General features: G+C 40.1%; 1 protein-coding gene across 4 annotated transcripts in view; it reads right to left on the bottom strand.

The window, feature by feature from the left end:
• The window catches only part of TMEM131 (transmembrane protein 131), a 252,616-nt gene extending 229,662 nt beyond the window's left edge, over positions 1–22,954 (bottom strand). For 3 of the 4 annotated variants that reach the window (XM_009184705.4, XM_009184706.4, XM_021925076.2), the window contains exon 1: positions 22,482–22,943. In XM_009184705.4, coding sequence (XP_009182969.1) covers positions 22,482–22,668 — 187 coding nt within the window. In that variant the 5' untranslated portion in view covers positions 22,669–22,943. Of the gene's footprint in view, positions 1–22,481 lie in introns of all 4 variants that reach the window. The other variant, XM_003909005.4, reaches the window with a different exon arrangement.
• Positions 22,955–23,181: the final 227 nt, after the last annotated feature.

Genomic DNA, 23,181 nt, shown 5'->3' with positions numbered 1-23,181 from the left:
AAAAACAAAAAAATAGCTGGGCCTGGAGGCGCACCTCTAGTCTTAGCTACTTGGGAGGCTAAGATGGGAGGATCACATGAGCCTAGGAGATCGAGGCTGTAGTGAGCCATGATTGTGCCACTCACTGCACTTGAGTGAGTCTGTGTGACACAGAGAGACCCTGATTCAAAAAAAAAAGAAAAAAAAAGGATAAGGATATGACAACATTTATGTTAATTTAGCTGACTAACTCATTTAAGAGTAATTTGCTGATGTATTATGACCACTAGGCATGTATAAATTAAGCCTTTTATCTTTAATCGTACAAAAGAGAAGTTACCCTGTACATAGCACATATCATAAGGCCACCTGCCTAACGATGGGGGCAGGGTAAGTGTGTGTGTGCTTAGATAGACAATGTTGCTTTAATCACCAGTTTCTTCCAGGCCCTCCACCAAGCTCCCCTTGTTTGGGCCCTTCTGCTCCACCACCCCCTTCCCTGACAACTCCCCTCCATTAGTCTGTGACTTCTTTCCTTCTCTAACGCTCTGGCTGCAGACACCTAACTGCCTATCTTATTTATGTTTTCAGAAACATTTCCTTTTCGGATTCTAATTAATGACACTTGCAGGTCTTCTCAGGTACCTTTGAATGATGTATCGTTCTGTGCTGACATTTGTCTTCCCAGGCTACTATTCTAAGGCCTTAGAGTATTTACTCTGCCATGAGTCAAAAACGTATCTACACACTATTCGCTGAAGAGTATTCCATACATTACTATACACAAGCTGTGCAAATAAAACAAGTTGATGTAGTAAAAATCTGCAGGAATAGAACCATGAAACTGAAAGCCAAGCATATTCTTCTACAAGTGGCTCGTATCCAACCACATGCTCTTACTTTATTAATAAGCAGTGTTTCATACAACACTGGACTTTCTGATGTTACCGTAAAAAATGCAAAATCATCCACTTATCTAAATGTTACTCAGCGCCTTTCACAACGATCTGTCTGAGGCAGAGCTAGCTGTTCAGGGCCCCAGGAAGGTCAAAGTTAGTCTACCTCTGTGAACCAAGACCCTGGCAACGATCCATTCCACTTTCCTTGCTTTCGAAGAATAACTGTTACGGTGCTGCTGAAACACAGAAACGAGCTATTGTGAGCTCTAAGTACAAAGCATGAGACATATCTTAAGGCGTACCCACTTGGGAAAATTGGTTTTTCTACTGGAATCAGCATGGATACTGAAATGGAACGCAAAATTTGAATAAATAAAACACAATACACCTTAAAGAAATGGCTACCTCTTTTGGGGATGGCCTTAGACTCCCCTTGCCCCTAAAGAACTGCTCAGTAGGGAGCACAAGGGTATTAAGGCTGATCCAAGAGACAAATGCTCCATGCCCGGTTTATTTCATTGGAGGCAAGGTGTGGGAGGAGGTAAATAGAGACATAGGCCAAAGGAAACAGTACAGAGAGAGGAGATAAAAGACAGCACGCCTACTCTGCAAACATATCTGAAAACTAACATTTCAAGACCTATGCAAAGTGCCTGGCAACTCTATTAAGCATGTTTATGTCCACTGTACAGTTGAGAAAGGTCCACAAATAATTTGCCCAAGGACACACACAAAGTAAATGATAAACCACTATGTGAGGAAAAGCCATCCATCTGCAGAGCCTTGACCTCATCTATTCACCACTCACTCCAGGCACAAACCACCCTGGTGGAAGAGCAGGTGCTCTGCTGATTGGGCTTCTGGTCCCAGGACTGTGGCCAGAGAAGAGTAACTATCTGGGCCTATTCCTGCAGCAAGAACAAAGTGCTGAGTGCTCTGGCCAGCTTCTGGTGGTCTGCCATGCTGGACATATCTCACTCACTTTTACCCAGGAGTGTGCAAGCAGAAGCCAGCAGAACGCAGCGGAAGAGAAGGTATTACAAATACCTGCTGGCTTGACTATGCGCTCTCGAACTGGCTCCACTGACCTACTGACACTCAACCATTCGTGGACAAATAAAAGCCTGGTTTGTTTTTAACGTAGCCTACGGTGGGGGGAGTATAAAGAACGATTAAAATTATTATTCACCTTGCACATTAACTTCTGGCTTAAATAAACTACTGCTTTAGAATTCTATCAATTATTTAAACATATGAAGAAGATGGGAGTTAAAAACAATATGAAGACAGTTACGGAAGCAAAGAGATAACCTCAGCTCAGAGCTGCTATACATAAATTATTCCATCACATCAGGTCAACATAACCTTTGACAAAGGACACTGGGTAAGGGTCAAAGGAGAAAATCCGAGGCTTTTTCAGAGATCACTGAAATTGCTGACAATGCAGGGGATGACACGCTGAAGGCCTGACAGGAAAACAGCACACAAGGAGGTGTTCCACGTAACAAAAGCGACAAAGAACATAAGACATTGGCTGCGATAAGCAGAGGAAGGGGGAAAAAGATACCATTCTTCAATTTTAAAAGGAAAAAAAAAATACTGAAATATAAGGCAGCTGATACTGGTCTAAAATTACATTTGTGGCTATCAATCTATTTCCCAAGCTTGAAAGTTTCTACACATTGCCACATTTCTCAGCAGTGGGCTGAGAAATTCTCAAATCAAAACTTTGTGAAATAATCCATAAAGTTTTCTGAATCATATCTGAAACTAAAATAAGCTACTTCTAAATGCTACGTATGACAGACAAGCTATATATAATCAACACATTTTTTAAAGTACAGGTTTGTAGTCTCATTGTTTCTAATAACGTCTTACTGTGTGTAGGTTAAAAAGAAAATCCTAATTAGCTGGGCATGGTGGCGCATGCCTATGGTCCCAGCCACTCAGGGGGCTGAGGCAGGAGGATTGCTTGAGCCCCAGAGGTCGAGGCTGCAGTGAGCTACGATCACACCACTGCATTACAGCCTGGGTGACAGAGCAAGACCCTGTCTCAAAAAAATAAGCAAAATAAAATAAAATCCTACATAGACAACTCTTCACTGTCATCAAAAGAAAGGAGAGGCACAGTGGCTCACACCTGTAATCACTTTGGGAGACCAAGCTGGGCGGATCACCTGAGGTCAGGAGTTTGAGAACAACATGGCCAACATGGTGAAACCCCGTCTCTACTAAAAATACAAAAATTAGCCACGAGTGGTACTGCATGCCTGTAATCACAGTTACTCGGGAGGCTGAGGTAGGAGAATCCCTTGAACCTGGGAAGTGAACGTTGAAGTGAGCTGAGATCTGCCGTTTCAGAAACAGAAACACAGGGTCAGAAACAGTGCCTATTTCTACCAACTGGAAAAATCCAGAACTCATGACATATACTGGACAGAGCGCTCAGGAGGGCCTTACCTCAGCTGTGGGGAATCATCGTGCAAAACCAAACAGTGTTCCAGACCCACTTAACACATCTTAAAAGCAAGACATCCCAGAATATCAAACTGTCAAGTCACTTAACTGCATCTTAAAACAAAGCTCAAGAATATTTATGGGAATACAAAAACAGCAGTACCCAATCAAGTAAAATTTGCAATATCTGGCAGCCAATCAAAGATTATCAGGCACACAAAAGAGGCAGAAAAACATGACCCAATATGAGAATCATCATCAATTGAAACCAACCTAGAACTGGCACAGAAGTTAGCAGACAAGACAATAAAACAGGTATTATAAACGTGTTCCCTATGTTCAAAAAGTTAAGTAGAGAGATGGAAGATACAAAGACAAATTATACTTCCAGAGATGAAAACCACAATTTGTGAGATGAAAAAAATGTGATGGATGGGATTAAGGGTGGATTAGACACGCAAAACAAAAAGTAGGGAACTTGAAGGCATAGCAGTAGACCCATCCAAAATGGAACACGCAGGAAATGATCCAAAAAAATCTAAACAGTGCAGTGTGCTGTGGCATCAACTTCAAGCTGCCTAATGCCTAGAGAACTGGAATCCCCAAAATGGGGTTGGGAGGAGGAGGAGGAGGACAGGAAAAATGTTTAAAGAAATAGTAAGTGAAAATGTCCCAAACTTAATGAAAACTATAAATCCAGAGATCCAAGAAGCTCAACAAACCCTGAGCTCAACAAACATGAAAAAAACTATACCAAGAGATAATCAAAGTATTTCAAACAAGATTTACAAAAAAAATCTTAAAAGCATCAAGAGAAAAAAAAGACATGTAATACGCAGAGGAACAAAGATAAGGATGACATCAACTTTCTTCTGGAAAACAACGCAAGTGGGAAGACAGTATCTCTTTTTTTTTTTTTTTTTTCTTTTTTTTTTTTTGAGACAGAGTCTCGCTTTGTCACCCAGACTGGAGTGCAGTGGCCGGATCTCAGCTCACTGCAAGCTCCGCCTCCCGGGTTCACGCCATTCTCCTGCCTCAGCCTCCCGAGTAGCTGGGACTACAGACGCCCGCCACCTCGCCCGGCTAGGTTTTTGTATTTTTTAGTAGAGACGGGGTTTCACCGTGTTAGCCAGGATGGTCTCGATCTCCTGACCTTGTGATCCGCCCGTCTCGGCCTCCCAAAGTGCTGGGATTACAGGCTTGAGCCACCGCGCCCGGCGACAGTATCTCTTTAAAGACTAAAAGAAAAAAAAAAAAAAAAAAAACATGTCGACCTGAATTCTGTAGCAGCTAACAGTATCTATGAACAAAGGCAAAATGAAGACATTTTCAGAGATACAAAAGCTGAAACAATTCATTACTGGCAGATCCACGCTACAAAAAATCCTTCAGGCAGAAGGAAATGATACCAGGTGGAATACAGACACGTGTTTCTCAATAACTGATAGAACAAAGTAGGCAAAAAATCGGCAAGAAAATGGTGAACTTGAACACCACTACAACCGACCTGACCCTGACAGAGTACTCCAGCAACAGCAGAAGACATATTCTTCTCAAATGCACACATTCACCAAGACAACCTACATTCAAAGTCACAAAACAAGTCTCAAATCAAAAGAACTAATGTCATACCAAGTATGGTCTCTTGCCAGAATGGAATTAACTTATGTATCAATAACAAAAAGATCTTTGATAAATACCCAAAGACCTCAAATCAAAAACCTCAGTATCCACCTTAAAAAACTAGAAAATAAAGGACAAATTACACTCTAAGCAAAGAAAAAAAAGAAATAAAATTCAAGTGAAAAAGTCAATGAAACCAAAAAAGTGAGACAAATACAAACGTATACAGAGAATAATAAAGCCAAAAGATGCTTTTTGTGAGATTAAAATTAATAAACTTGTAGCCAGTCTGATCAAGAAAAAGATGACAGAAAACACAAATTATAAGTTTCAGGAATAAGAGAAGTCACCACTACGGTTGCTACAAATATTCAAAAGATAGTAAAGGGAACATTATGAACAACTTTGCCAATTAATTTGACAACTTAGATGAAATGAACAAATTATTTGAAAGATATTACCAAAGTTCACTCAGGGAGAAACAGGTAATCTGAATAACCCTATTTCTTAAAAATTGAAATTACGTTTAAAAAAATCCCAACAAAGTAAACTCCAAGCCTAGATAGTTTCAATGGTAATTCTTACCACACATTTATGGAAGAAATAACACCATTTTTATATAGATTCTTCCAAAAAAAGTAAAAAGTAAAAACACATCAACTAATTTTATGAGACCAGCATTACTCGAATACTGAAAGAGAAGGCATTACAAGGGGAAAAAATATATATATTCCTAATGACCAAAGATATAAGAATTCTAAGTTTTAGCAAACAAACAAAACTTTAAAATAAATTGCATAATACCTATCACGACCAAGTAAGAAATCCAAGGTTGGTCATTCATCATGTTAGCCAAAAAAATCAGTGATACAGACAAGGCATTGGATAAATAACCATTCCTGTTAAAAACTCTTCAAACCAGACATAAAAGAACTTCCTCACCCTGGGAAAGGGCATGTAACCTGCATGGCTAACAGCATACTTAATGGTGGAAGACTGAATGCTTCCCCCCGAAGACTATGAACATGACAGAGATGTCCACTTTCACTACTTCTATTCAACATTGCACTGGAGGTCATAAGCAGTACAATCAGGTAAGCAAAACAGAAGGCATTCAGACTGGAAAAAAACGTATTCGCAGACATGACCATCTACGTAAAAAGTCCAATGCAATCTACAGAAAAGCTATTAGAATTATTAAGTCAGTTTAGCACAATTACAGAATACAAGATCAACATAAAATTTACTTCTACATACTAACAATGAACCAGAACCTGAGATTTTAAAAAATCACTTATTAATAAACTAATATCAAAAATATGAAATACTTAAGAGATAAATATGACAAAAGATACTTTAAAAATTTTATACTGAAAACTACATTAAAGACCTAAATAAATGGTGAAAATATCCCTGTTCATGTGTCAGAAAACTAAATACTGTTAAGATGTCAGTTCCCCCCACAAAATCATCCATAGATTTAACACAGTCCCAATCAATACCCAGGAAGGATTTGTTGTACAAATTGATAATCTGATTCTAAAATTCATAATGAAATGTGAAATATCTTGAATAGGCAAAACTCTGAAACAGAACGAAGTTGGTGAACTGACACTATCTGTTTCAATAATTATAACACAGGTACAGTCAAGACAGTGTGGTACCGGCATCAACGTAGAAAAATAGATTAACAGAACAAGAGACAAAGTACAAGGTACAAAAGTACAAGGTACAAGGTACAAAAGTACAAGGTACAAGGTACAAAAGTACAAGGACAATGCAGAAGACAACACTAGAAGAACTGGTTATTTATATGCAAAAAAAAAAAAAAAAGAAAGAACTTGGGTACAAAACTCATGTCATATGTAAAATTAACTCAAAATCAATCGCAGATCTAAATGAAAGACCTACCACTGTAAAACTTCCAGAAAAGAATACAGGTGAAAATCTTTGTGACCTTGAGTTAGGCAGAGATTTCTTAGATACGATACCAAAAACATGATTTATAAAAGAACAAACTGATAAACTAGATTTAAACAATTAAAAACTTCTGCTCTTCAGAAGACTGTTATGAGAATAAAAACACAAACTCAGACTTGGAAGGAATCCTTGTAAATACTTATCTCCAGAATACTGGTACCCAGAACATATAAAGAACTCTCAAATCTCAAAAACAAGAAAACAGCCTAATAAAACACGGGCAAAAGACGTGAAGAGACACTTTGCCAAATGAGATATATGGATGGCAAATAAGCACATGAAAAGATGCTCAACATTATTATTCACCAAAGAACTACAATGAAAATTACAATGAAATGCAGGAATACCTCAGAGATATTGCAGGTTTGGTTCCAGACCACAATAAAACCTACATCACACAATAAAGCAAGTCACATAAGTTTTCTTGATTTCCCAGTGCTTGTAAAAGTTACATTTACACTATATTGTAATCTATTAAGAGCACAATAGCACTGTATCTAAGAAAACACATATCTTAATTTAAACATACTTTATTGCTAAAAAATCCTAACAATCATCTCAAGCTTCAGCAAGTCATAATCTTTTGGCTAGAGGACAGTGTTGCCTCAAGGTTGCTCAGGATAATGGTTGCTGAAGGGTGGGGTGGCTGTGGCAATTTCATAAAACAGCAATGGGCCAGGCGTGGTGGCTCATGCCTGCAATCCCAGCACTTTGGGAGGCCGAGGCGGGCAGATCATGAGGTCAGAAGTTCAAGACCAGCCTGGCCAACGTGGTGAAACCCCGTCTCTACTAAAAATACAAAAATTAGCCAGGTATAGTCGGGGGCGCCTGTAATCCCAGCTACTCAGGAGGTCGTGGTAGAACTGCTTGAACCGGGACATGGAGGTTGCAGTGAGCCGAGATCACGCCACTGCACTCCAGCCTGGTGACAGAGCAAGACCCTGTCTTGGGAAAACAAAATAATAATAATAATAATAATAATAAACAGCAATGAAGTTTGCTGCCCTTTCATGAAAGATTTCTCTGTAGCATGTGATGCTGTCTGGCAGCATTTTACCGACAGAAGAACTTCCTTTTTTTTTTTGAGATGGAGCCTTGCTCTGTCACCCAGGCTGGAGTGTAATGGTGCAATCTCGGCTCACTGCAACCTCTGCCTCCTAGGTTCAAGTGATTCTCCTCCCTCAGCCTCCCGAATAGCTGGGATTACAGGCACCTGCCACCGTACCCGGCTAATTTTCTGTATTTTTAGTAGAGACGGGGTTCCAACCGTGTTAGCCAGGATGGTCTTGATCTCCTGACCTCGTGATCCGCCCACCTCGGCCTCCCAAAGTGCTGGGATTACAGGCGTGAGCCGCCGCGCCCGGCCAGAAGAACTTTCAAAACTGGAGTCAATCCTCTCCAACCCTGCCACTACTTTATCAACTAAGTTGATAATACCCTGAATCCTTTGCTGCCATTTCAACAAGGTTCACAGCATCTTCACCAGGAGCAGATTTCGTCTCAAGAAACCACTTCCTTTCATCTAAAGGAAGTAACTCCTCATTTGTTCAAGTTTTATCATAACACTGCAGCAATTCAGTTACATCTTCAGGATGCCACTCTGTTGCCCAGGCTGGAAAGTTTCCTGCAGCCTCGCCTTCCTGGGCTCTAACGATCCTCCCACCACAGCCTCCCGAGTGGCTGGGACAACAGGTAAGAGCCACCACCCCTAGCTTTTTGTAGTTCTTGTAAAGACAGGGTTTTGCCACAGTGCTCAGGAGGTTCTTGAACTCCTGGACTCCATATTCCTTCCGCCTAGGCCTCCTAAAGTGCTAGGATGATAGGCATGAGCCACCACACCCAGCCCAAGCTCCACTTCTAATCCTAGTTCTCTTGCTATTTCCACCGTATCTGCAGTCACTTTCTCTACTGACATCTTGAACTCCCCAAAGTCATCCATGAGGGTTGGAAGCAACTTCTTCCAAACTCCTGCTGATATTCTGACCTCCTCCTATGAGTCACAGATATTCTTAATGGCATCTAGAACGGTGAATCCTTTCCAGGAGGTTTTCAATGGACTTTGCCCAGATCCAACTGAGGACTCACTCTCTCTGTGGCAGCTATAGCCTTAAGTAATGTATTTTTAAAACAAGACATGAAAGTTGAAATTACTCCTTGATCCATGGCTGCAGAATGGATGCTGTGTTAGCAGGCATGAAAACAACGTGCAGCTCCTTGTACATCTCCATCAGTGCTCCTGGGTGACCAGTTGCCTTGTCAACAAGTTTTAATATTTGGAAAGTAATATTTTTTCTGAGCAATAGGTCTCAACAGTGGACTTAAAATATTCAGTAAACCATGTTATAAACAGATGTGTTGTCATTCAGGCTTTGTTGTTCCAGTTATAAAGCACAGGCAGAGGAGATTTAGCATAATTCTTAAGGTCCCTAGAATTTTCAGCATGACAGATGAGCACTGGCTTCAACTTAAAAGTCACCAGCTTCACTATTTCCTAACAAGAGAATCAGCCTGTCTTTCGAAGCTTTGAAGCTAGGCACTGACTTCTCCTCTCTAGCCATGAAAGACCAAGATGGCATCTTCCAAAAGAAGGTTGTTTCATCTACACGGGAAATCTGTTGTTTAGTGTGGCCACGTTTATCAATGATCTCAGCCAGATCTTCTGGATAACTCGCCGCAACTTGTGCATCAGCACTCAACCACTTCACCTTGCACTTTACGTGATGAAGCCTTTCCTTAAGCCTCATGAACCAACTTCTGCTGGCTTCCAACTGTTCTCCTGCAGCTTCCTCCCCTCTCTCAGTCTTTACAGAACCGAAGAGAAGACAGGGCCTTGCTCTGGATTAAACTTTGACTTAATAGAATGCTTGTGGCTGGTCTGATCTTCTATCCTGAAGACGAAAGCTTTCTCCTATCAGCAATAAAGCTGTTTTGCTTTCTTATCATTCATTTGTTCACCAGAGTAGCACTTTTAACTTCCTTAAAGAACTTCTCCTCTGCATTCACAACTTGGTTAACTGTCTGCTGCGAGAGGCCTAGCTTTTGGCATGCTTCAGCTTTGACATGCCGTCCTCACTAAGCAACTGTCCTAATTTCAATATTGTTGTCTCAGAGAACAGGGCGGCCTGAGGAGGGGGGAGAATTGGGGGAACAGCCAGTCAGAGCAGTCAGAACACAGGCATTTATCGGTTAAGTCTGCAGTGTCATACGGGTGTGGTTTGTGGGCATCCCAAAACAATTACACAATCACATCAAAAATCACTGATTGCAGATTACTGTAACAGATACAATAGTGAAAAAGCCTGAAATATTATGAGACTTACCAAACTGTGACACAAAAACAGGAAGTGAGCATATGCTATTGGAAAAATGGTGCTAATAGATCTGTGTGAGGCAGGACTGCCACAAACCTTCCATTTGTAAATACCATATTGGCTGTGAAGGAGGCAAAGTGCAATAAAATAAGAAATGCCTGTGCCACTACATACCGGTGAAGATGGCTAAAATGTAAAGGACTGACCATACCAAGCACTGGCAAGCATATGGAGGAAATGGAACTCTCATACACTTCTGATGGGAATATAAAATGGTACAGCCGCTTTGGAAAACAGGTTAGCAGTTTCTTAAACATACAACTACCACATGATCCAGACATTCCACTCATAGGTACCTACCTGAGAGAAAATAAAATACATGTGCATACAAAGAATCACACAAGAATGTTCACCAGTCCCTCCCTACACTGCCCTCCACGGTTCTAGACAACCACGTATCTATTTTGTCTCTGTGGATTTGCCTATTCTGGACATTTCATATAAATGGCTTCTATGGTCCTATATGGTCTTTTGGGAGTGGCTCTGTTCACTTACTACAATGTTTTCAAGGTTCACCTGTGTTGTCACGTGCATTCAAAATAATACTTCACTCATTTCTATGGCTGAATAATATTCCATTTGATCCATTCTTCAAACATTTCCGTTGTTTCTACTTTCTGGCTATTATAAATAACGCTGTTATGAATGTTCTGGCACGAGTTTTTATGTGCAAGTTTTTGTGTTTTCATTTCTTTGGAGTATATACTAAGGAGCAGAACTGTGGGTCACACAGTAACTGTGTATTTTCAGAACCTGCCAAACTGTTTTCCAAAGCAGCTACACCATCTTATGTTACCCATAAAGTAACAAGACGTTCCAATGTCTCCGCACCCTTGGCAACATTTATTATCCATCTTTTTGATTGCAGCCATACTGGTGGGTGTGAAATGGTATCTCATTTTGGTTTTCATTTGTATTTCACTGATAGCTAATGATGTAGAGCATCTTTTCATATGCTTATTGTGTATCTTTATTTGGAGAAATGCCGATTCAGATCCCCTGCCCATTTTTTGAGTTGTCTGTTTTACTGAGGTTATAAGAGATCTTTACACATTCTAGATACATATCCCTTTATCAGATACATGATTTGCGAAAATTTTTCTCCCATTCTGTGGGTTGTCTTTTCTTTATAGGGCCTTTTAAAGCACAAAACTTTCAAATTTTGATGTCTACTTTATTTTCTCCCCTTTTGTTTGTGCTTTTGGTGTCATATCTATCAACAAAGCTCATCAGAAACTCAATGTCTGTGGTAGGCTGAATGATGACTCCCCAAAATGTTCATGTCCTAATCCCAGGAAGCTACGAATGTTACCTTACATGGCAAAAGGAATTTTGTAGATGTGATTAAATTAAGGATTTTGAGATGGAGAGATTATCCCAGATTAGCCAGATGGGCGGATATATTAATAACGACCCTCAGAGGAAGAGAAGGTGATATGAGGATGGGAGCAAGATGGTCGGATTAGGAAAAGGGTGAAGTGATGTCAAGAGGCCATGAACCAAGAAATTCAGGAAGCCTCTAGAAGCTAAAAAAGACAAGGAAAAAGATTCTCCCCTGAAGCCTACAGAAAGAGCACAGCCCCAACACCCTTGTTGGAGGCCACACAAATGTTTGTGATTAGGTACATCCGACGTCTGTTAGTAATAATATGAACCTGTGATCAATTAAGCAGCCAACCAACTGTTACCTCCACCTCCTTGCTCTTGTTACCCAATAAATACGAAAGGGCTGTAGAAGCTCAGGGGCTGCCTTTGCTCACTAGAAGCAGGGAGCCGTTTTATTCTTCTCTCTTCTTCCCCATGCTAGCCTTTCCTTAAAAATTCTTTTTTTTAAATCATTTCTACGTTCGTCCCTTCGTTCAGTCTCATAATAACGGTCTCAGACAGTAACAGTAATGCTGTAATGACAGTCTCTAGTAGCAGTGACAGCTACAATGATGCCCGAATTCCAAAGGGAGAAGGGTACAATGAGGCATGCCTGAGCCCCTGTTCCCGTCATGGCCTGAACTAGTTTTTCGGGTCTCTTCAGTTCTCTTCAGGTCCCTTTTTGTCCCTGATAGTCCCTTCAAGTCCCTGTCTAGGCGCCACTGAGGGCTGCACAACCTGTAATTAATTGTCTTGCTCAACTAATTTAACAAAAAGGAGATGTTGGAGGCTGCACAAATGTTTCTTATGATTAGACATAACTGAAGCCTGTTAGTAACAATATGAACCTGTGATCAATTAAGCCGCTGGCCAATGGTTACCTCCTCCTCCTCGCTCTTGTTACCCAATAAACACAAAAGGGCTGTAGAAGCTCAAGGGGTCTGCCTTTGCTCACTAGAGGCAGGGAGCTCTCTTCTCCCCATTTGCCTTTCCTTAAAACAGTTTCTTTTGTCTTTTTTCATTTCTATGTTTGTCCCTTTGTTCAGTCTTGGAATGATGGTCTCCAGTAGTAACTGCTGTAATGATGGTCTCAAGCAGTAACTGTGGCAATCAGCTACACACCCTGACTTTCTGCCCTTTGGAATAAGAGAACAGACTTGTGTTTTAACCCACTCAACTTGTGATACTTTGCTACAGGTACAATAGGAAACGAACACAGAGTTCCGAGGTTTTTACTTGGTGCTAGCCACATGGTACCCTCTGCCTAACACACACCAAAATTCCAGACTCCCAGAAGAAAAGCAGCTTAACATAAACCACATATATTAGGTCTATTACTAGAATTTCTATTCTATTTCATTAATCTGTCTATTTATATACCAGTACTTTATTCTAATTATACCAATTACATAATAGTTTAAGAGCAGGTTTTAATAACTGCTTGTGCTAGTCATGCCTCATAACTTTTGTTTTCCAGAATTTTCCCAGTATTTCTACATTTTCATTTTTTCACAGAAAATTTAACAGCAACTTTTCTAACTCCGTAAACAGTTTTGTTAGTATTTTTTTTAAATATCACATTGAGAGCAAACTGATGTCTCAGTCCATTTGTGTGGCTTTAAAGGAATACTGGAGGCTGGGTAATTTATAAAGAAAAGAGGTTTACGTGACTCATGGTTCTGCAGGCTGTACAGGAAGTGTGGTACCAGCATCTGCTTCTGCTGAGGACCTCAGGCTGCTTCCACTCCTAGAAGGCAAAGGAGTGTGCAGATCACATGGCGGCAAGGGGGATGGTGACAGGCTCATTTTAATACCAAGTCTCAGGTGAACTCTCTTGGAAATTAAATGTGAGAACTTAGTTCCCCCATCCCCCTAGGGAGTGCATTAATGTATTCATGAGGGATTATTAACATATGTTATATATAATAATATATTACTATAATAATTACTATATATTGATATATCAATACTCATGAGGGATTATATCGATATAATAGCTTTACAATATAAAAATACGCACATTAACTAAAGGGAGCCAGTGTGGAAGTATGTGAGTGCAGCCTGGCAGCTGCGGGCAGCCCGAGTCCAATGGGTATCCCTGGATGAGTTTACTAGAGGGAACACAGACATGGGTATAAACTCACCAAGAGAGTTCAGTGCAGCTGAGTTAAGAGGAGTGCTTCTACAGCTTAAGGTAAAAAGGCCATAAAATAACTGCACGGGATAAAATTTAGTACCTATTCCTAATAACTCTTAAAACTAAAACTCTTTAAAAATATAAGAAATTTAAGAACATCTAATTTCAACCAACTACCCCAATCATATTACACAATGAAACACTTAAGGTATTTTTCTCTTAAAAAAAAAAAAGAAAACACAAAAACACAAGGATGCCTGCTTTTTCATCACTCTTTTTTAACATTGTTCTGAAGCTCTAGCGAATGCAAAAATGCATAAAAACTTACTAATACTAGATTGAATAAGTTGTTATTCAATTATGTTGGACTGACAAAAATTGTAATTTCATAATTTCATACAGTTTTACCTAATACTATATACATAGGAAAAAGACAAAATGGAAAACCCTGTAAAGATGTCAAATTCCAAATTTATCTAACATTTTAATGTAACTGTAACCAAAAAACAAATAGCAATTTAAAATTTTCTTTACAAAATGATTTGAGGATTCATAGGGAATAAAAACAAGATTGATAAGAAACTGCTTGTTGAAGAATAATCACTTAGGGAGAGGGGATGACCTGCCAAGCCAGCTAATGAAATGTATAAATAAGCTATATTACCTAAAATAAAACAGAAATGTACAAATACATAGACATATATATGAGAAAAAAATACACGGGGGCGGGGGGGGGGGGGAATCAAGAAATAGATCCCAGTACATAACAGAACTTGAATGAAACGAAATACTGTATATAATTCAATAAGTGGTGTTAAGGCAATTGACTAACGATTTGAGGACAGATTCCCTACCTGATGCCAACGGACTGAAGAAATAGAGATTTGCATTTAAAGATGGAAGCATGGACATAAAATATTGGTGAATATATAATCTCCAGAGATTTTAAGGCATGAGAAAAGCAGAAACCATTAAAAAGAAAAAAAAAGAGTGACAGAGTTGCCTGACAAGTTTAAAAATAACAGAAAATAAAAAATTCAAATGCAAATAGAAACTAAGGAAAATATTAAATCCTTAAGTATTTAAAGCCAAAAGACTAAGTCAAAAAGAAAAATTCCAAATCATTCGTTCAAAAATGCATGTTTTATTTACAATGACATCAAAAAGAATAAAATACTTAGGAATAAACCTAACCAAGGAAGTGAAAAATTTGTACACTGAAAATTACAAAACACTGCTGAAAAAATTAGACACAAATAAATGGAAAGACATCCCATGTTTATGGGTTAGATTACTGTTAAGGTGTCAATACTACCCAATGTGATCTATAGGTTCAACATAATCCCTATCAAAATCCCAAAATCCCAAGGGAAGTAGAAAAGTATATCCTAAAATTCACACAGAACCTCAAATAGCCAAAATAATCTTGAAAAGGAAGAAGACAGAGGTCTCACATTTCCTCATTTCAAAACATATTACAAAGCTATAGTATTCAAAATAGTGTGGTACTGGCATAAAGACAGACAGAGCAATTAAATAGAATATAGTGTCCAGAAATAAACCCTTACATATATAGCCAATTAATTTTCATACAAGGACACAAAGAGTACTCAGTGAAGAAAGGACAGCCTCTTCAACAAATGGAATTGGAGAAACTGGATATCCACATGCAAAAGAACAGAGTTGCACCCTTTATCTTACACCATAAATAAAAGTTAACTCAAAATGGGTTAAAGACCGAAACATTAAGACCCAAAACTATAAAATGCCTAGGAGAAAGCATAGGGAAAAAGTTCATGACACTGGATTTGGCAATGATATCTTGAATATGACACCAAAAGCAAAAGTAACTATATCAAACAAAAATTTTTGTTCAAAGAATATGATCAACAGAGTGAAAAGGCAACCGACCAAATAGGAGAACATAGTTGCAAATCATCTGATAAGGGGTTAATATCCAGAATATATAAGGAACTCCTATAACAACAATAACAACAACAACAAAACCTGAATATAACGTGGTCAAAGGACTTGAATAGACATTTCTCCAAAGGAGAGATACAAATGCCCAAGAAGGATATGGAAAGATGCTCAATATCATTAATCATTACAAAAATGCAAATCAATACCACAATGAGATAGCACCTCACACCACTATCAAAACAAAACAAAAAACTAACGACTGTTGGCAAAGGCATGGAGAAACTGGAATCCTCGTATATCATTCATGGGATTGTAAGATTATGCAATCACTATGGAAATGTGGTGGTTGCTTAAGGAATTAAATATAGAACTATCACATGATCCAGAAATCTCTCTTCTGGGTAGATATGCAAAACAGTTGAAACCAGGGTCTTGAAGAGATATTTGCATACCTAACTTCACAGCACTAGTCACAAAAGCCAAGTGGTGGGAGCAAGCCTAGTGTCCACGGATGGATGAATGGATAAACAAAATGTGGTATATCCATACAACAGAATATAATTCAACCTTAAAAAGGAAGGAACTGTCACATCCTACAACATGGATTAACCTTACAGATATTATGCTAACTAAAATAAGCAGGTCACAAATCCTGCATTATTCTACTCACATGGAGTATCTAAAGTAGTCAAATTCATAAACACAGAAAGTAGAATGGTGGTTACCAGGAGCCTGGGGGTGGGGGTTAAGGGTAGAGGGAGAGCTAGGAAGTCGTTTAATGGGTACAGAGTTCCAGTTTTACATGAAGTTCTGAAGATCTGCTACACAACAATGTGAATATACTTAACACTATTGAACTGTACATATAAAAATGGTTAAGTAGTTTGTTATGTTTTTGTTAACCACAGTTTCTAGAAAATAAATTAAAACATAGGTTTCATACTCTATCATGACTGACCATCTAAAAGATCTGCCCTAAAATGGCAGAGTTGTATGCAACAAAATCAATCAGGCAAATGGCAAAGGCTTTCTAGAAACCTTCCATCTGTGGTTTTAAAAGTAATCACATGGGAATGAAAAAACAAAAACAAAAAAACAAACAAAAAACAGATTTGGAACTACAGATGAGAACTAATGACCACCTAATTCTAAAATGCCCTAATAAGAACAAAGCACCGGAAATGAACTTCTTCTGCAGCCCTCGGACCGCTAATGGAAGTCTGCGAGAGATTTCTCCCTGCCAAGGCAAATGCTACTACCAGCATTTGCATTACCTCCAGTTCCTTTTAATCCAGGGCCAGCTTCTGAGAATATTCCACAAGTCTAGACTAACTCATCACACCAATCTGGAGCTAGGCAGTATCTACAGAAGGCAACACTGCTTAATATTTAGCAATACAACCAGGTATCTAAGTCATCAAGAACAAAGAGACAGTAGCTTCCAATACCAAATACTCATTTCCCTGTATTATCCACTCACTGGTTTCCTTTTAAGAACCTTCATAATCCAGAATGGCCTGTGATTACTTAAACTGTCAACAAGTCAACAGAAAGTGATAAGAAAGCTTGTGGCTGGCATTTCTTTTCTTTTTTTTTTTTTAAAGAAAGTACATTTTACTTGAATACTAATACATGGGTTTTGCATGAACTGTCAAGTCTGTTCTTTTTGCAGTTGGTACAATACAACAAAATCGAATTCCTGAAGTGCTCATTTGGGGTTACATAGTTTGGCTCAAGGGACAGATGTCTTAGGATGGAATCCTGGCTCCGCTATTTACCAGACCTATCATGCTGGGCTTAACCTCTCTAAGCCTCAGTTTCATGATCTATAGATTAGGGTTTTATGAAAATCTGAAAATCCAAGTTATAAAAGTGATGGTTTAGATAAGTGTATACAACTCCTTTTAGTTACAAGGAAAAGCAACATGTGGGGAAGAAAAAACTGGTGTTACTCAATGTCCTGTTATAGCAGACTTCCTCATGACATCTGCACCAGAACTGAGTTTTACCTGTACTTCTGACTCTCAACCTAGGTTCTCAGGTACAAAAAGTCCTATGCACTTTTTCATATGCTCTGTAAATATTTTTGTACTGGGTTTTGCACCTGCGTCACAAATACAGCTTAAAACAAAACTTTGTGCATGAAACTATATAGTACACTGGCAAAAAATTTTAAAACGCCTAATAAAGGCTGTCAAACATTACCCTGCCATTTAATTACCAATTAATAAAACATGCGACAAAGAAATTTAAATTGTCAATAGGGTGAAACAATCATTCTTGAAAATTTATTCAAATTTATATTTATATTTACTAAATACATAAACTATAGCTTCTCATTTATAATAAATTAAATGCCTTCCAAAAACCCATTTCACAATGAAATTATATTACAATGCAAGTTCAGGCAAACTTTCATTCAAAACTGAATGCTTGCTATGTATGTACTACAGATGCTGGCAAAGGTTCTGCCCTACAGAAATGCCAGCCTAGGTGGAGAATTGACACCCTTGAAATCATTTAAGGAGCTAAACAAGGCAGTACACAATTAAGCATCAAAATCAATGATGAATGATTAACAAAGACACCACAAATTCAGAGGGCGCATGCAGGACTGAACAGAAATGGGAAGGTGGCAGGAGAGAGGCTGCTGCAGTGCCCCAGGCTGAAGGCAGTGGACAGCTGATCAAAAGAGGATGTAACAGGCACTGATGCCACTTGGTGAAGGGTCAAAACTGAATCCAATGGGGCAGGCAAAATCATCACAGCATTAACAAAAAACTGAAAACTGGAGGTGGTGCAAGATAATTCTGCCCTGGACATATGCAGTGTGCACCAACAGCTAGACACATACACGAAGGAAGACAACCAACAGGCAATTGGAGAGCACAACCGACAGGAGGGCACAACCAGAACCTAGAAGTACAGAGGCACCAAAACAAGGCCAGATGCTGCTTACAAGAGACAGTGGGGAAAAATTCAGCTGTAGGAAAAGGGCCTCTTGGTCTGGCAAGGCCAATCAGAGCGCTTGAGTCACACACAGGCAAGAGAAAGAACACCTAATGTATCAAGCACCTAGCAAAGATTTTAATTTCCTCCAAGAGTAATTTGGCTTATTGCTACTCTGGATGGTAACAATTAGACGAGTTTACATCTACTCTCAAAGCAATCTTTTTGGCAGATGTCTATGAAGATTCACTGTAAAGAACGAGAAAGAGGAGGAAAATGGTGTAAGAGGAAAAGAGGACACACTTTTCCAACTACAAAACTCCAATGCTCCGTCAGGCGACAGCCTTTAGTAAAAGCAGGCTACAAAAGTTCATTAGTGAAGTACTTAATCAATAATACTCTCTTTACTAGGCCCTAAATTAAAAGGAACCCACTCTACCCCATACAAAGGGTTAACACATCTCACTCTTAAGAAAATCACTTTCAAACATTTTAACATTATCGAGTAATAAGTAGGTTAAAAATAATTTGGTTAAGAAAAAGTAAATAACACTCCTAGTCAATTTGGCTACCCTTAGAAAACTATTAGATTCTTATCTGTTTTCTTGCAGTCTTTAGTCCTACGCACTTTTCTCATACGCTTTGTAAATACTTCGTACTGGGTTTTGCACCTACGTCACAAATACAGCTTAAAACAAAAATTTGTGCCTGAAACTACAGTACACTGGCAAAAAATTTTAAAAGTCCTAATAAAGGTTGTCAAACGTTACCCTGCCATTTAATTGCCAATTAATAAAACAAGCGACAATGAAATTTAAATCGTCATAGATTGAAACACTCATTCTTGAAAATTTATTTGAATTTATATTTACTAGATACATAAACTATAGCTTCTCATTTAATAATTGATTTAATAAACTAAATGCCCTCCAAAAACCCACTTCACAATGAAATTACATTACATGATATATGATGCTTTTTTTAAAAAGGTCTTATTTGCCAGTCACAACGGGCTGCTTTGTAATTCAAAATACTAAAATTATACATTTAATATATATACACACAAGTATTTTCACTACATATTTTAAAAATATATTTTCACAACTCACACACATTTTTGCTATTCTCAATATCTAGATATTAGCCTCAAGAAAAAATCTTGCCACCAATCTAGAACTAGTTATTTGTAGTGATTATAATAACTTCTACCTCTGAAAACTCTTTCAAAGTCCTTACAAACTTTACATCACAGCCAACACCGTCTCAAAGGCACCTTTCCTCTGGACTAGTGATAGCACACTCCCATAGCTCAGTTAACACACACAGGATGCTAAGACCAGCAATGGTCCATGCTTCTGACTCAAAAAACCCAACATCAAGTCCAAACATGAAAAACTACATTAGGTAATTTACTTCTGCAGCTTTTCTTCAGGAGACAATGACTGTTATTGTCTTTTAAAGATTGTGCAGTGAAATTATACAGGAATGAAGGAAAAAAAATACAAACATACAAAATACCTGCAGAATCATCATTAAAACTGCAGGTAGATCTTATCTTGGAAATGTTAAACTAGTTTATGCTACTTCAACAGACAAAAAATTCCTCCGGGTGTGAATGGACAAACGGAACTCAGCCATCTTCAGAAATCTGCCCAGACTTGCTGAAAAACTCAACAGGACCTTGTAGGACAAATATTGTATTTGTGCCTCATCAGATGCCAAACTCACAGTGTCACAATCACGTGAGAAAATAAATTGCTTTTCCCTTACTTAGAAACAACACTGGAATATGATCAGTTTTAAAGTAGAAGCCATTTCTGGAGATACCATCACAGAATATTTGATTAGAACCAGATCTCTTTATGATGGGTAGAGGCCTATGTTCTATATTAGTATCATCCCCATTAATATCTTGGATAACTCTGCACACACACATTGTTCATACAGATAAGCATGGGCCACAAAGGATACCTGATTCACCCAGGACCACTGGCAGATTCAACCACTCCTTTAACACGAACTTAAAACCCGGGCAAGTATTCTCCTCATCCAATCCTTACACACATCTATGGATATCAGAGAGGTGCACGAACATGTATAAAGTATGCAAATGAGAAATTAGCGAATATATTTTAGGCTGACAGTTCTCCAACAAAAAATTTGTTTACTTAACTTTACCCAGAGTAAAGTTTTTATTAGCATATAAAATGGCTGTTGGAAAAATAAGCAGCAGTAGAAGGAAAATACAAACTTAATGCTTTACTAGATTCAATCATCATTTCATTTCCCTGTGCTAAGGGCGCATGAAAACAGTCATACACTCAAATGCTAAGCGCCAGTGTTTGGCACCGTGCAAGGTAAGCAAAAGAACAGAAAAGCAAGGACACAATGCCCACCAAGGTCTACCTGAAGTCCCACCCAAAAAATATCCATTAAATTACTGCACTATTTTGGGTTCACTGAACACCCACTACATGCCAAAATGCTAGGTGCCACGATCACACAGAAGAACACTCAACGAACTGCAGATCTGTGGCCAATGATGTATTATGACAACGCCAGGCCTGACTAGTCCTAAACCGGCAATATTTTATTCTGGAAATAATTTTGCTTCCATCAATTAATCCTTTCTATAGACGGCAATTCTTTGAATAATTTCCACCAATGTTAACCGAGACTAAGGTTGCTTAGAGTTAAATAAGGGAATGTCATGTGGACAAAAATAAAAGAAACGGTATCCTGAAGCACATTTACACTTCACTAATTTAGTTTGTATTTGCTTTTACCTTCAATAACAATAAAAAGCAAGTGACTTCAGTCAGAAAGTAGAACGTTAACTCTAAAGCTACCGTGGCAAGAAACTGTTTTCTTGTACGAGCAGTTTCATGTGCAATGCTAAACTAACAAGTTTTGCTTAGTTTTTGTTTTTTGTTTTTAACTATTCACTTAGTAAATTCTTCATGAAGGCTCTGTGACCATTCACATGTCCCTTGGCTCAAAAAGAGGTAGTGTAGATGAAATTACACTGATTTGGTCTTCAAGATTACAAAATAATTTTTGACCCTGTCCAAGTACCCGTTTTGCAGCAGCACGATACTAATGAGAGTTTTTTTAAGTAGGGGCCAGCCCTTAACCGTAAATTAACTGTAAGGGCTTGCAAACTGGCAACTTCACATTTATTTTTAAAGGCTTTCACATCAAAGACAAAGGCACCGAATTACGTATTTTAAAATAAGAAACGCAAACAGGCTTTCAAAAGCTTACTAAAGAGGTAAATGGAATTGTATTTACGTCTAACAATAAAGAGTCATCAATACCGCAAAGAGACATTAAAGGAGGAAGCTACAGGATCAAGATTCCCCTCGAAGAAATGTCTGAACAAACTCAAACTGAAATTTTGTAAGCTGCGTCTCGCTATTTTTACCGCATTTTAAAGTAAGCTCTGTCTGCACGCAACCAAGAAAACAGAAGTGTCCTAAAATGTACCTATTAGCCAAAATAAAGCCAAAAAATATGCCCCTCCTACCTAGCGGGCCAAGTGGCAAGAACGTACGAGAACTCAGGAAGTTTTGAAATGGCAGTGACAGGAGACGGGGGGGAAGGCAGGGGAAGGAATCACGGAGAGCTCGGGCCACTCCAACCGGCGGGCGCTGCGAGGTCCCGGCTCGGGACGGGACCCGACCGCCCAACTTCGCGCCGGAGCCCCGGCCGCGGCCCTTCCTCCCGGCCCAGCCCGCCCGGCCTCCGCGAGAGCGGCGTGACAGCCCCGCCGCAGGGACGCCGCCGGGGGACACCCACCTTCCTTCTCGGCCCGCGCCGCGGCCACTACGAGGGTCATCACCAGGTGCAGCGCTCCTACGAGGCCGGCTGCCGCGCTGCGCGGGCCCCCGCTACGGCCGGCTGCGGGTTCCAGCCCGGCGCCGGCGGACGTGGAGACGGCGGCGGTGGTGGCTCCGGCTGCTCCTCCTCCCGCCCGTTTCCCCATCCCTGCCGGCCGGGGGCCGCCGCGCTCGAGGTCCGGCGCGGCCCTTCTCGGCGAGGCGGCGGCGGCGCGGAAGCCGTGGTCCGGGCTCTGGCCGCGGCGCCGGGGACGACAACGGTTCCGAGCCCAGGGCTCGGGCTCCGGGCGTGGGCCTGGGTCCGTGCGTGCGTGTGAGCGAGAGTGTCAGTCACGGTCTTGGCCTGGGCATCGCCTACAAGGAGTCGGAGCGGAGAGGCCGCGGGTCAGGCACGGCGGGCGGCCATACTGGAAACGGGCACGGGCCGCGGGCCCTGAGCGCTGGCCTGCGAGGGGCGGGGCGCGGCTCTGGGCACCGCCCACGTCGTGCCGACACCTGGGCGGTCCGCCGGTCAGCCTGTCCGCCCCGGAGCTCCCGGGCCCCACGTCGTCGTCCGCTCTCGGAGGCCGGCGGCTTCCCGGCCAGACAGAACCAGGACAGAACAACCCCAGGCCGTCACCGCTGCCCGGTGCAGGAGAAGGAGGGAGGCAGGCCTGGGT

The sequence above is a fragment of the Papio anubis genome, chromosome 14 (assembly GCF_008728515.1).
Source record: "Papio anubis isolate 15944 chromosome 14, Panubis1.0, whole genome shotgun sequence".
Taxonomy (NCBI): Eukaryota; Metazoa; Chordata; class Mammalia; order Primates; family Cercopithecidae; genus Papio; species Papio anubis.
The sequence above is the reverse complement of the archived record's forward strand: the minus strand, read 5'-3'. Positions and strand labels throughout refer to the sequence as shown.